Source organism: Mustela lutreola, chromosome 17 (genome assembly GCF_030435805.1).
Source record: "Mustela lutreola isolate mMusLut2 chromosome 17, mMusLut2.pri, whole genome shotgun sequence".
Taxonomy (NCBI): domain Eukaryota; kingdom Metazoa; phylum Chordata; class Mammalia; order Carnivora; family Mustelidae; genus Mustela; species Mustela lutreola.
This window is the reverse complement of record NC_081306.1, coordinates 1,156,110-1,169,247: the sequence shown is the minus strand read 5'-3', so window position 1 is coordinate 1,169,247 and position 13,138 is coordinate 1,156,110. Positions and strand designations below refer to the sequence as shown.

At 58.0% G+C, this 13,138-nt stretch overlaps 2 protein-coding genes across 3 annotated transcripts; one reads left to right on the top strand and one right to left on the bottom strand.

Annotated features, from left to right (window-relative positions):
* Positions 1-353: 353 nt before the first annotated feature.
* Positions 354-4,859, bottom strand: LOC131820065 (uncharacterized). The gene is made up of 5 exons (XM_059155549.1): positions 4,716-4,859; positions 4,209-4,293; positions 3,764-3,914; positions 3,454-3,484; positions 354-1,281 (listed from the first exon to the last, which is right to left on the bottom strand). Exons 2-5 carry the CDS (start codon positions 4,287-4,289, stop codon positions 846-848), a joined length of 699 nt encoding a protein of 232 aa, XP_059011532.1. The 5' UTR covers positions 4,290-4,293; positions 4,716-4,859; the 3' UTR covers positions 354-845.
* Positions 4,860-5,349: 490 nt separating this feature from the next.
* Positions 5,350-8,795, top strand: CDIPT (CDP-diacylglycerol--inositol 3-phosphatidyltransferase). 2 transcript variants are annotated; one of them, XM_059155550.1, is made up of 6 exons: positions 5,350-5,537; positions 5,627-5,761; positions 6,464-6,617; positions 6,980-7,061; positions 7,466-7,547; positions 7,706-8,795. In XM_059155550.1, exons 1-6 carry the CDS (start codon positions 5,495-5,497, stop codon positions 7,849-7,851), a joined length of 642 nt encoding a protein of 213 aa, XP_059011533.1. In that variant the 5' UTR covers positions 5,350-5,494; the 3' UTR covers positions 7,852-8,795. The 2 variants fall into 2 exon arrangements, with proteins under 2 accessions (XP_059011533.1, XP_059011534.1); XM_059155551.1 differs by having other exon boundaries at positions 5,398-5,537; positions 5,712-5,761.
* The last annotated feature ends 4,343 nt before the right edge of the window (positions 8,796-13,138 follow it).

Here is a 13,138-nt window from a genome sequence, read left to right as displayed (position 1 = left end):
TGACGCTTCTAGGCTCTTTTAGCCAGGAGACAACGGTAGCCGCCTCCCCCACTTGGCAGGACACAAACAGCCCTCCGTTTCATGACCAGTTCACCTAAAATGCACTCTCCTTTCGAGAATGTTTGTATCCATCCAAGTGTACCATTCTTTTTAACCCCAATTTTTTTGGCCCTGTAAGTCTCTCCACTGTTAGGTGTCTACTAAGTAAGGGTCAGATTTGTAGCATTTCATAAAGAATGAGCTTGTTTTGTACCCTGTGGGGGTCCTTTTCCAGCATATCTACTTTTGAACATTATAAGGAATTTTGGCCCATTTGTCTAAAGAGTCTCCAAATTAATTGAATTTCATGTCACTCAAATCTCATATTTAAGTATAATTCAACATTTTTTAGGGCACTCCAAAGGACACTGAAATCCTCCGAGGAGGCTGAATTTTAGAACGCGACGCCCACTGAGCCTTCTAATAAATAGCCTGCATTTCTGGGCCCTTATTCTGTGCCAGGCCTGGCGCTAAGCACTTTGTACTCGTTTTTAACCTCTAGGAGGAGCCCTCGAGACAGGGATAATCATTCCCATTTCTCAGATAAGAAAACCGAGGCTCAGATGCGAATGGACTTCCTCAGGAGTCTCGAATAAGCGGCCAGATTCAGACTTAAAGGCAGATTCTACCAAGGCGGCTGGATTCCCTTCTGGCTAGCAATGGCTGTGACACGTGTCCCCAGGCATGAGGCCCCAGAGCCCCGAGGAGAGGCCTCAGCACTGGCGTTGATGGCAGAGGTGGCTCCTCAGAAGCTGGGGGGACCCTCTCAGATGCCCAAGGCTAGACAGGAAGGGGCTGGAGTGTGGCTAGGAGGCAGAGTTCAGATCCATGAGCTCATCTCCACCAAAAGGCAGACAGAAAACAGGTCGTTCACTGCCCGAATTAAAGCTGTTCCAGTAACAAGGACTATGCCATTTCACCCATATGCCCACACATCTGGCAAGAAAAAAAAGAGAGAGAGAGAGAAGAAAAAGAAGGAAGAAAAAGGGCCGTCCTCTCACATCTCCACCCCCAGAGAAGCCACTCCAGAGCCCGGCCTGGGTTGGGAAGAGGGAAGGACCTCTCTCTGTCTTTTTATTAAAGCCTTTGATTTCTGGTGATGTCCTTGCCAGCTGCGGGTGGAAAGGCGTGAGATGGCTCCAGAACACCTGGGAGGCTTTGAGTGTGCTGCTGTTCACGACCGGGAGACCCCAGCAAACTGAAGCGTTAGTGACTTGGGAGCAAGGAGCTCTGATGCATGTTCTAGAAGGACACAATGGGGGAGAACGTGAGAGGCCACGAGCAGCACCAAAGGCTACTGGGTCATCCTCCAGATGTCAAGCTGCTAAGCAGAGCTCCCTAGAAAAGAGAAAGAACCTTCTGATTCTTTGGCCCCAACGCTCCTGTCTTCTCCTTCCAACCTCTCCATCCAACCTCTACCCCCGCTCCTCTCTCTCTCCACCCACCATTCCGCACTTTCCCCACTCACGCACTCACCATCCATCCATCCACCCGGGTGTTTCCACCCACATATCTACCCATCATTCTACCCACGCCACACTCGACTCACCCATGTGTCTGCCCATCTGTCTCCCCTCATTCACCCGTCCACCCACTCAACCCTCTTCCACCTAAACACTCAGCCTCCATTTAAACTTCTCAGAAGCAAGGGACCCACTGGTTCACTTCTATCCTCCAGCCCCAAAGCAGTGCCAACACATACGAAGTGCCTGATAAACGTTCGGTGAATTTGTCCATCCATCTGTCCATTGACCTACGCCCTCCAACCACTCACCCATTCCCCGACTTGACATTCTGCCCACATACAACGACCTGTCATTCAAGGGGCAGTTGAAAGTTCTGTAGGCTTCCATGTTCTTGAGGATGAAGAAGGAAAACTCTTTTGGGACCGTGGGGTGCTGCCCAGGGGATGAGAGGGTATTCGCTCAGGATGAAATTCTAAATCAAGTGCATTTGGGAAGGAGCAGAAAACCAGGGCCCTCACAGAGCATCTTGTCCAAGGCCCCCATTTGACAAGTCGGGAGAAAGGCTGACTATCAGGTTGCACAGAGGCTAACTATCAGATTGATAGCAGGTTAGCTGTTAAGGCCCAGGGCTTTCCTGCTACTTCAAGTTGCTTCTGACACCAAAGCCCAGCTGGGAGAGTTCAAATGTCCCAGAGGCCCTGGAAGGTCAGCTGCCTGAGGTTAAGAACAGCGGCTTGTTCTCGGCCGCACTGTGCCACTAGTCTTGGTCATGTACACCGGAAGCAGCAGCCCCAGCAAGCCGACCATCGCTAAGACCTGGCGGACCCAGGAAATACCACTCAATAAACAACTGCTGTTAGCTCCTTCTCTGCCTTCCCCATGACGCCCTCTCTCCTCCACCAACTCCTCACATGCACAGATTCTTCTGGACTCCCCCAGCCTCAGCACCCTCTTCTTGCTTGCTCGGCACCACCCCCACCCTCAGGAGCGACCACACAGCATTCAACTGCCGACTCCCTCCCGAATCCAATTTCTATCACCAGCCCAGACATCCCCAATAAGTTTTGAAGCCCTATTTCCAACGATCTACATGGTCTTCCCAGGGGCTCCTCAAACTTAATCCGTCCAAAGGTGGGAGCACAGCTGCCATGCTCCAGGAAGACGGATGAGGCTGGCGTGACTGAGAACACAGGGAATCAAGGCGCTCCACCCACCATTCCGCACTTTCCCCACTCACGCACTCACCATCCAATGCCTCCCATGCCTCCGCACTCCAGCCACTCAGCTGCTCCTGAGCCCACCCTCTCTCCCGCCCTAAGACCATACACGGACATACCCCCATTTGCTCTACTGAAACTCACCTCATGCCTTTGCTCATTCATACAAGCCCTACCACTTGGAATACCCTGACCAGCCCATGGTTTTTCTGGAAGATTCTTTCTTTAGATGTCACCTCCACCAGGAAGCTCCATGATTCCTTTCCCTCCTATCCCAAGGCTGGGATAAGCGCTCTTCTTGATGTTTCCAATTCTATCACAGGCATGGATCCAGAACGTGTTGTAACTGACCATCTACTTGACTGGCAACACACTGAACTGTGAACTCTTCAAGGGCAGAGACCGTATCCTTCATTTCTGGGTCCCAGGCTCCTAAAACCGGGCCTGGCATAACCTGTGAACTCTAAATGTTTCGTTAACACAGAAGGGGCTTCTCAGTGTGGACTCAGTATATACCTTGTCATGAGGGGATGGCAGGAGGTGTGCCTTAGTACGGGTACGGTTTCTGTCCGAACTAGAGAAGGCAGAGGGAAAGGAGAGGGCTGAGAATTCGGAATTTGAGGATCAGAGCAGGAGAGACTCGGACTACACAGTTTTCAAATCCCCCTACCCTGCTAGGACATTGTCAAACCCTCACTAACCCTAACCCTAACCCTTGAAGCTTCACTCACCGGGTGTCGGTGCCCCGGGTCTTGAAGAACACTGGAAGTAGAGGCCTGAGTCAGAGAAAGTGTTACCCCCACAGCCAGAAAGAGATGTGGCTAAGGAGAAAGGTGCTGAGGTGTTCCTGGCCAGCAGTGAGGAGTGGGTGCTGGGTGAGCTGGAGGGCAGGAGCACAGCGTAGTTCAAGGGCTGGCTGTGAGATCGGGGAGACAGGCTCGGATGGCTGGAAAAGTCAGCTGTGGTTGGGAGGGGTTAGGGACTGGAACTCGGGGTATGGTGGGGTCTCTGGGCACAGTGGTCCTGGAGTAGGGGGGTCACCATGTTTGGATATCTGAGTCCCTCGGTCTTGGGTCTGTTTTTTCTTGGTGGGCACAGAGTTCGTGGGGCAGCCAGCAATAAACAAGGCCTCGTTGGTGAGCTCTGTGCTGATCCGGGTCAGGAATTCCTCAGATCGGGATAATGAAACCTTCTGCAAAAGGGGAAATCACAGGGGGCTCAGCCTGGGAGTTCCCACAGGCGAGTCCCGGGTCTGGGGGCCCCCAGGCTGGGAGCTTGGGGTCTGAGGTCCGAGTCCGGTATTGGAGGGCTGATGCTTGAGATTTGGCAGAGAAGGCACTGGGCGTGGGGGGCAGTCTTGAGGACCCCAAGGCCAAAAGTGCTCGGGGCTACGGGCTCAGGGCTGAGGCTAGAGTCTCAAGACTGGAGGTGTCGGCGCCCTTGGCCTTGGAGCTCTCCATCCACGTGGGCTCACCCCCACGCTCACCAGACTTCCAGCAGAGGGGGCTGCCGCTTGGGACATCCTGCTGCCCTTTTTCTCCTCATTCCTGGTAGGTGTGGATGCCATCTCCCTGCAGACAGACACCTGTGTGAGGCTGAGCAACCAGCCTCTCGCTGCGCTTCTCCCAGGGGCCTTCCTCCCACCCAACGCCCTGCCCCAGACGGCAGCAAGCAGGCTTGCGGCCCCCGACCTGACAGACGAGTTGAAATCTTGGGCAGGCGGGACACAGGAAGGGCTGAGGAGCCCCTATTTAGGTCTCAGGGGACGGGGAGTAGGAACCGGGGAGGAAGGCCGGGAAGAGGGGGACCAGGGCAGGTGCAGCTCGGTTGCCAGGATATCAGGGATTCTAGAACCAAAAGCGGGGGCCGGGGGAGGGGGCGGCATTTTCCCAGCACGTCGCATTCGCTCTCTGGTCTCCGTTCCACCTCCCTTTGGGTCCCTCCTTGGGGACAGTGACCCCAACGCCCGAAGTCTGAGACACAGGAAGATCACCTAGGGTGGCGCCTGGGACCAAATCCTCCTACCACTAGGAGCGCGCAAGAAGGAACCCGCCCTCGGCCGCCCTCGGGCCTCTCTAGCCGCCTTCTCGCTGCCCGGAGCCGGCGAGAGCAGAAGGGGCTGGAGGTAGGGGGTGGGCGGCGGGGGGCGGGGGTGGAAACAAACCTGCGGGCTGTACCACATAACCTTACCTCTCGGGGACGCGCAGCCCCAGGTCGCGGGGGCATGTTCTCTCCTTGTCCTTGTCTCCAGGAGGATACACCCTCCGGAGCAAGGACAGGAGGACCATTGGTCGAGGCCTCCTCCTCTTCCGACCTCGCCGTCTCGGTTTTCCCCTTCGTCGGGCGCCGAGGCTTCCCCACCCCTCTCCTCCCTCTGCACTTGGTACGCGCCGACTGAAAGGGGCGGAGGGAGGAAAAAGGAAGCGGGCGCGTCTTAAAGGGGCCGCAGCCGTTTTTAGGCTCCTTTTTTTTCCCCCCTCCTGTTTTGCACCCCCGGGCGCAGCTGGGGGAGACCCGGGCCGCCGCTGGAGGCGGGAGCGCCTGCCCCCGGGGGAGGGCGGGCGGGGCGCGCCCCTGCGCCCGACGCAGCTCGGAGCCGGCCCATGCTCCGGCGGGCGGCGAGCGCGAACGCCGGGGCCGGGCGGGGACGACGGGGGCCTGCGCGCTGTGGGCGCGGCCGACCCGCGGGGCCAGAGGGCGAGGCCGAGCGGCGGAGCCGGGACTCGGGTGCCACCTCCAGATCGGGCCCCGGGGGGCAAGGGGGCCGCCGCGATGCCGGGCGAAAACATCTTCCTGTTTGTGCCTAACCTGATCGGTGAGTGCTGCCCGCGGCTCGGGGCCGAGCGGGCAGGGCGGGCGCTGGCCGGGGCCCCTGATCTGCTGGCTGCCCCCGTCCTTCCCAAGGTTACGCCCGGATTGTCTTCGCCATCGCTGCTTTCTACTTCATGCCCTGCTGCCCCCTCACGGCCTCCTCCTTCTACTTGCTCAGCGGGCTCCTGGACGCTTTCGATGGACACGCTGCGCGAGCCCTTAATCAAGGTGACCGACCCCTCCGCTCGGCCAGCCCGGAGGCCCAGCCCACCCTCCGTCCCCTTCTCCTCCTCCTCCTCGGGCCCTCGGGCGGCGGGAGCTCGGGAACCCGGGGGCTTCGTCCCTCGCATCTCGTAGAGCAGAGCGGAACGGCCTCCTCTCCCAGCAGAAGGGATTTAAGCTTTGCTGCCGCGAAGAGCCTCCTGCCAGGGTGTGGGGTGGCAAGACTGGACATGGCCGTGCTGGAGGGCTCCGTGAGGAAAAATGCCTTCACCAGGTGACTCCTGGGGGGCTGCTGTGTGCCAGGCACAAGGAAGAGGGGTTCCAGAGCCACGTTTCGAGGGGAGATGGAGAGGCCGGAAGGATCGTTTCTGCAGGGTCCATTAACTTTTTTTAATCTGGTCTCCAAACCCCCCTGCCAGACCTTCCTGAAGAGATTAAGTCAGCTTGGCTTGAGTCCTGGACCTTCGGTTCGGGGGTCGGTGAACTGCAGAGCTAGCGCCCATGACTCCTCGTTTCATGGGGCAGTGACCCCTGCCCCTTGACCTCACACTCCACAGACAGCAGCAGTCTGTTTGCCTCCCCAGCCCGGGGACGGTGCACATTTTCAATCTTCAGACGTTGCATCAGAGCGATACGCCAGTCGTGGTTCCTGTCACAGACCCAGGGCCCCCAGCGGCCCCCTCCCACCTAACACCCCCCATTTTTCAGGGACCCGGTTTGGGGCCATGCTGGACATGCTGACGGACCGCTGCTCCACCATGTGTCTGCTGGTGAACCTCGCCCTACTGTACCCACGGGCCACCCTTCTGTTCCAGCTCAGCATGAGCCTGGATGTGGCCAGCCACTGGCTCCACCTGCACAGGTTTGTGGCCGGCTGAAGGGGACGCTGCTGTGGGGAGGGCTGAGGCTGTGTGGGAGGGGCCGGGCCCCATTCACAGGTGCATTAAGCAGCCCCACCACGTCCGGATTGCATAGTCCGGAGACTTCCAGATAGAGAAGCCATGCTGGGGGCTTCGGAATGTGATATTCAAATCCTGACTCCGCTGGGTCATTACCAGCAAGGTGGTTGTGTGGCTTTGGGCAAGACCTCGGTTCTTCGCGGAGCCCCATCTGCTCTGCTCCGTAGAGGCAATCCCAGCACCTGACCTCATGGGGGCTCATAGGAAGAGCTGATGCACGTGAGTGGCAAGGAGTGCTCATGCATTCCCCCTGCTTCTCCCCAAGTTCTGTGGTCCGGGGCAGTGAAAGTCACAAGCTGATTGACCTGTCTGGAAATCCGGTGCTTCGAATCTACTACACCTCCAGAGTGAGCATTCCTGCCCCGCCCTGATTCCCTCCGCTTCAGCCGAGCCCTGGGCTGAGCCCTGGTCCTGGGTGAGGAGAAGGCCCCAGGCACAAGGAGGGGACGCCCCAACCCAGAGGAGACGCGGCCTCGGGACGGAGGATTGGTGGGGAGGGAGGGAGGGTTAGCCAGACTGGCCTTCCAGCCAGTTCTCTACAAGCCGTAGGCCACGAGGGCTTGATTCTGGGACCACAGAGAGTGTGGCAGGGAAGCAATACCCTGAGCGCTCTCTTTCACCTTCACTCACCCCTACAGGCCTCTGTTTCCGGTAGGTATTGTTCCTCCACCCCCAGAAGGCTCGGGCCCCTTGTCCTTTAGCTTGGGGGAGGGGCGGCACTGCTTAAGCGGCCCTTTTGCTCTCCATGCAGCCTGCCCTGTTTACCCTGTGTGCTGGGAACGAGCTCTTCTATTGCCTCCTCTACCTGTTCCATTTCTCCGAGGGACCATTAGGTAGGAGGCGCGGGGCTGGGCGGGAGGTGGGTGGGGTCCTGGCCTGCCCGGGGTGATGATGATGGTGATGATGATGGCCTGGCGCCTGCAGACTCCCGGCCCTCCTCCCCCTCACCAGCATCCCTTTTTCTCTGTATCGCCCGTGCTCCCTTCCGCAGTTGGCTCTGTGGGTCTTTTCCGAGCGGGGCTCTGGATCACCGCCCCTGTCGCGGTGCTCAAGTCTCTCATCAGTGTGGTCCACCTGGTCACTGCTGCTCGCAACATGGCCGCCCTGGATGCGGCGGACCGAGCCAGGAAGAAATGACCCCGGAACCTCCAGCCCCTGGCCGCCCACCTGCCCTGGGGAGTCTCGCTGGGCCATGTGGTTCCCCTCTCCCTCCTGGGAGGGCCCAGGCTCCCGTCTTCCTAATGTGCTGTCCAGCCTGCTGAGAAGGGGATTGGCCTCCGGGCTGATGCCATGTTCTCTGAGATCCTGAGGACCAGTCCCACCCACATTCCCAAGGACCTGGACTTCCAATCGGGGAGGATGCTTCGGAGGCCCCCCCCCCCCCCCTACGGGCAGTGCTCCCAGGAGGCCGGGTGGCTGGGAGTCCCGGAGTCCCTGGGACCCGGCATTGGCGCACCTGCTGGCTCAGCCCAGGGATCTGGCTTGGCCTGGGACTTGGGACACTCGAGTGAGGGAGATGGCCTAGAGGCTAGGTTTCTCAGAAGGCGGGGAGTCAGACTGTACCCCTGGCCCCAGGAAGCCTGGGGTACCCCAGCTGGGAGAGAAGGGGGCGTGTAGATCCGAACCCATCCCAGTCTCCTGTGTCCAGTCTGTCCTGGCTCTGGAAGCCTCCATAATAGGGGGGTGGGGTGGGGGAGGAGAGGGCTTCGTTCTCCGGGATTTGGTTTCCTTTGAGATACTCTCGGACCAGGGCCTGATAGAGGGGAGCTGGTGGGGGGGAAGGAAGATCCATCTGGATGCGTTTCTCCTAGTTGTGTCCTCACTGGCTCCGCCTGTCATTCCACCATGACCTCAGAGCGAGGCCCTCCCTGCCACCCAGGTCTTTGCCCACCTGCTCTACTTTCTTTGCGACATTGTCACTGGCTGTCCCCACTTTTTTGTACACCTCCCGTTTTCTACTCCCACCAGAATGTAAACTCCTCGAGGGCACAGACTTTTCTTGTTCCTTCTCTGTCCCCACAGTGAAGATGAACCTTAACCTGGTATACCGTAGCCGCTTAATAAAAGCCACGAGCGGATCACTTCGTTTCTTAGAGTGCCGTCCTTAGATGACCTGTGGATTAGTAGTATTTTTTAAAGATTATATTTATTTGTCAGAGAGAGAGAGAGAGAGAGCTCCTAAGCAGGGACAGAGAGCAGCAGGTAGAGGGAGAAGCAGGGTCCTCCATGAGCAGGGAGCCCAATGCAGGACTCGATCCTGGGACCCATCATGACCTGAGCTGAAGAGATGCTTAACCGACTGAGCCACCCCGGTGTCCTGCCTGTGAATTATTTCCTAAAAATTCAGCTGCTTGGACCCTGGGCCAGGCGTTTAGAGTTGGGATCCCTGGGGATGGGCCCAGAGTCTGATTCTGACTGATTCTTCCCCATAATGTTGAGAATTGCCATTCCTGTCTTAAGCCATGTTGGGGGCACCTAGTATGTCATAGACCTTGTTCTGGGCTTCTGTCCCTAACAGCTACCCCTGCCATCTGAGTCTTCTCTGCTGTCTGGCACCAGCTTGCTTTTTAAGACTATATTCAGCCTCCCATATGCCAGAAACTGAGCTGGGGGTTCTTTGCAGATGTTACTTGTTTCGTCCTTGTAATAGTCCCAGAGAGCTGCAATGTAGCAGCTGGGGGTTTGACCTCAGCTCCCGTGCTAGGCCCGGGGATTCCATCCGTCCTCCGAGGAGGTCACGGGCCAGCCCTGGGGGAGATCATGCCCTCTGGGCTGCGCTTGTGGGAGGGTGGGATAAGAAGGTGCTGGAACACGGTCGTGTGGCCGAAGTGGGTGGGTGTCCGGAAAGCGGCTAGCGATCGGGGCAGGAAGGGTTAATGTGCAAGAGAGGAGTGATTCTCAGCTGGGGGGTGGGGAGGTTAGAGGGCACGCGGAGGGGCTCCAAAATGGAACGGATGGATGTACTGGGCACACGGAGTGCCATCGGTTGGGGGTGGGAGAGCCGGCGAGAGCTGGGGCCAGAGCCAGCCAGGGCCGCTCGAGGAGCCTAGCAAGGCACTTGGGACTTCATCCTGAGGCCACACGGAGCCACTGAAGGGAGCCTTCAAAATAATAGGTCAAATACTCTTAGGGTAGAAATATGAAATCGCACGCGTTCCAGAAGGTGCAGAAGTCGGCCTCCTCCTGCTCTCCCTTCTCCCCAGAGGCGACCACTGCCACCCCTTGACTTCTTATCTGAAGAAACTCCAGGTCTCCACACACGTACTTCCGTATTTTAAAACTCGTTCCGTGTGGGTAGTGCTCTGCTCTCACGAGCTTCTGTAGTTCCAAGGGCTTTGGGGCACATTCCTTCCTTCCTTGGCCTCCGCCCCCAGTCTAGCCGCCTATGGTGCCCACCCTCGAGAGAGGAAATGGAGGCCCTCAGAGGAGACCAGCGGGCCCTGCCCCTGTGCAGGATGTAGGTAAACCGTCCAGGCCCGGTTTTGGAGAACACTTAGGGGCTACACTTGGTCTGCAGTGGGCATGGAGCTTTCGCTTAAGCCCCACGGCCCTGCTTTCTTGGCTCTTTGGCCCTAACCATTTCTAGTGACACCAGGGGTCTCTACCTTAGGTAAACCCAGCAAATCCTCGAGCTGAACGAGGAGACATGGGCGGGACAGTGTGTCTTCCACGCCAGTAGAATACATGACTGAGGCCGGAGGTGCCTCCTGTGGTAGGACCCCGAGGCTGGCCTCTGCCTTTGGTCCCATAGGCCCAGTGGCCAGACTGAGCCCAGGAGCAAGCAGAGTGACCTGGAGGACAGTGGGGAGAGTCTAGACTGAATTTGATCTAAGGGACATAGTGGGGCTGTATGTTACCATGGTCTGCGTGCTCCCCAAATTCCTCTGTTGGAAGCTAAGACCCGGTGGGACAGCTTTTGGAGCCTTCCAGAATGGGAAGCCGTCATAAAAGAGGCTCCAGAGAGCTGATGCCTCTTCCACCAGGTGGGGATAAAGCCAAAGGCACAGTCTCTGAACCAGGAAGAGGGTTGTCACCAGAAGTTGGCCGTGCTGGTGCCTGGGTCTTGGGACTTTTTTTTTTTTTTTAAGATTTATTATTTGACAGATCACAAGTAGGCAGAGAGGCAGGCAGAGAGAGAGGAGGAAGCAGGCTCCCTGCAGAGCAGAGAGCTCGATGTGGGGCTCAATCCCAGGACCCTGGGATCACGACCTGAGCCACAGAGGCTTTAACCCACTGAGCCACCCAGGTGCCCCACCTTGGGACTTCTTATGCAAGGGGTTCTTTTAATCTTTTTTTTCCCTTAACTTATTTAAAGGCTTTATTTATTTATTTGAGAGAGATCACAAGTATGAAGACAGGCAGGGAGAGGGAGAAGCAGGCTCCCCACTGAGCAGGGAGCCCGATGCGGGGCTCGATCCCAGGATCATGACCTGAGCCAAAGGTAGACCCTTAGCTGACTGAGCCACCCAAGCAACCACATGAATACGATTTAAAAACAGCTTCCCAGGGGCACCGAGTTCCCCAGCGGGGAGCCTGCTTCTCCCTCCCACTCCCTGCCCGTGTTCTCTCTCTCAAATAAACCAAATCTTAAAAAATAAAGGACAGCTTCTCCTATTACCTTACTAGAGTCCGTAAGCTCGTGAGGGGACATGGAGTGGTCAGGAGGGGCTAGATTATGCTACGGTAACGTCCCCCTCCCCAGATTCCAGCACCTTAACACCGGCAAATTCTCGGCCCTGCTGTGGGTCTATTATGCGTCAGCTGCGGCTCTGCTTCCTGCCATTTCTCTCCGTGGGACCCCGTTGACAGAGGAGCCTCTCTTTGGGACATGGCCCGTCCCCCTGGCAAAGGGAAAAGAGGACAGCCATGTCCTTTCCCCTTGCATGACTGGCTAGACCAAGTCATATGGCCATGCCTGATGGCCATGAAAGGGGTCCAGAGCTCAGGGGTGAGGTCAGGGATGGAGAACTTCGTTTGAAGTCAGTGGGACAGAGATGTTCTAAAGCGTGGGAATGGCAAAGGTGGTCGCTGAGAAAGAACAGGGTTTGGGGCGACCCGTGATTTAGACAGAGCAGAGGAAGTAGAGGTGGCCAGGTGGCCAGGTGTGGGCCTTGGGTGGGGAGGAGGTGGAGTGGGCCATGTCGGGGGAGACCAGGGTTGGTGAAGCTGATCAGAGCAGTTTCCAGGAAGGAAGGGGTGGAGTCAGGGGCTGAGAAGATAATGGGCGGTAAGGAACGGAACCAAGAAATGGGGCTGCAGGGGTGCCCGGGTGGCTCAGTCGGTCAAGCGTCTGCCTTCGGCTCAGGTCATGATCTCAGGGTCCTGGGGTCGAGCCCCACATCAGGCTCTCTGCTCAGTGGGGAGCCTGCTTCCCCCTCTCTCTCTGCCTGCTGCTCTGCCGACTTGTGATCTCTCTCTCTGGGCCCAATAAACAACTAAAAAATCTTAAAAAAAGAGACGGGAGTGGTGGCGGCTGGAGGGAAGGCAGGGCCTGGGGCGAGCCTGCGTGTTGCTTCCACCGTGGGCCAGAGCCGAGAGGCTGCTCACCTGCCTGGGACAGGGAGCCCCGAGGGGAGGGGTAGGTAGCGCAGGCCAGAAAGGTGATCCACAGAGTGGACCCGGGGGGCTTGCGATCAGGGATCTAGAGCCCTGGGGGAGCAGGCCCAGGGGGCCCGGTCCCCACTGGGCACAGGAGGAGGCCAGACTCCAGGTGCTGGGAATCTGCTACACCGGCTGCCGGGAACCAGAGGGGCCTCCTGCCCAGCGCGCTTCTATTTTCTCTAAGAGGTGAGAGAGCAGGTGGGTGGGGACGTGGGAGACGGGGAGACGGTGTGAGTGCTTGCTCTGCAGGAGAGCGCCCACAGGCCCCCGAGACGCCGCGTCAGAGGCCCTGGGTCTCCCTCAAGATGTGTTGCCATGAGTTTAAAAGGAGCTCCGTCAGCAAGTGGCACGGAGCTCTGCCAGCACGCTGCAGCTCGTCCCAGGCTGCAGAGTGGGCGGAGTGGGCAGTGCTTGGTTTAGGAAAGGATGGGGCTGAGTATCACGGGGCAGGGGGCGAGATGCAGTTCAGGGGGGAGGTTTCTGATGAGGGAGTCGCGGCAGGATGGATATGCAGGGTGGGGGTCAAGGTTGAGAGGGGGTTGGGGTCAAGGTCACGGAAGACTTGAGTTGGAGGAAGTTTGGGAAGATGAGGCAGCAGCAGCTGAGGTTTCAGAGGCGGTAAGGTTATTAGGACAAGGTGACGGGCTCAACCATGGGAGCCGGCTGCTGAGGGGAAGGAATATAGCCCAAGGACAACCTTGGCTGCTGTCACCTGCCCCCAGAAGCCCTTGGCCATGGGCAGAAGCAAGGCGGGGGGTGCGGACTGCCTTGCCTGCTCTGTCAACTCCGAGCCTGTCCACCAAGTCCCACCGCTGACTGCGGG

Bases quoted from the DNA above. Each gene is read 5' to 3' on its own strand.
- CDIPT (XM_059155550.1), top strand. From the start codon at position 5,495: ATGCCGGGCGAAAACATCTTCCTGTTTGTGCCTAACCTGATCG. The intron at 5,762-6,463 runs GTGACCGACCCC...CCCATTTTTCAG, and splicing joins TGCGCGAGCCCTTAATCAAG to GGACCCGGTTTGGGGCCATG. The intron at 7,548-7,705 runs GTAGGAGGCGCG...TCCCTTCCGCAG, and splicing joins TTTCTCCGAGGGACCATTAG to TTGGCTCTGTGGGTCTTTTC.
- LOC131820065 (XM_059155549.1), bottom strand. From the start codon at position 4,289: ATGGCATCCACACCTACCAGGAATGAGGAGAAAAAGGGCAGCAGGATG. The intron at 3,915-4,208 runs GTGAGCGTGGGG...CCCCTTTTGCAG, and splicing joins CCCCCTCTGCTGGAAGTCTG to AAGGTTTCATTATCCCGATC. The intron at 3,485-3,763 runs GTGACCCCCCTA...CTCTACTTCCAG, and splicing joins GACTCAGATATCCAAACATG to TGTTCTTCAAGACCCGGGGC.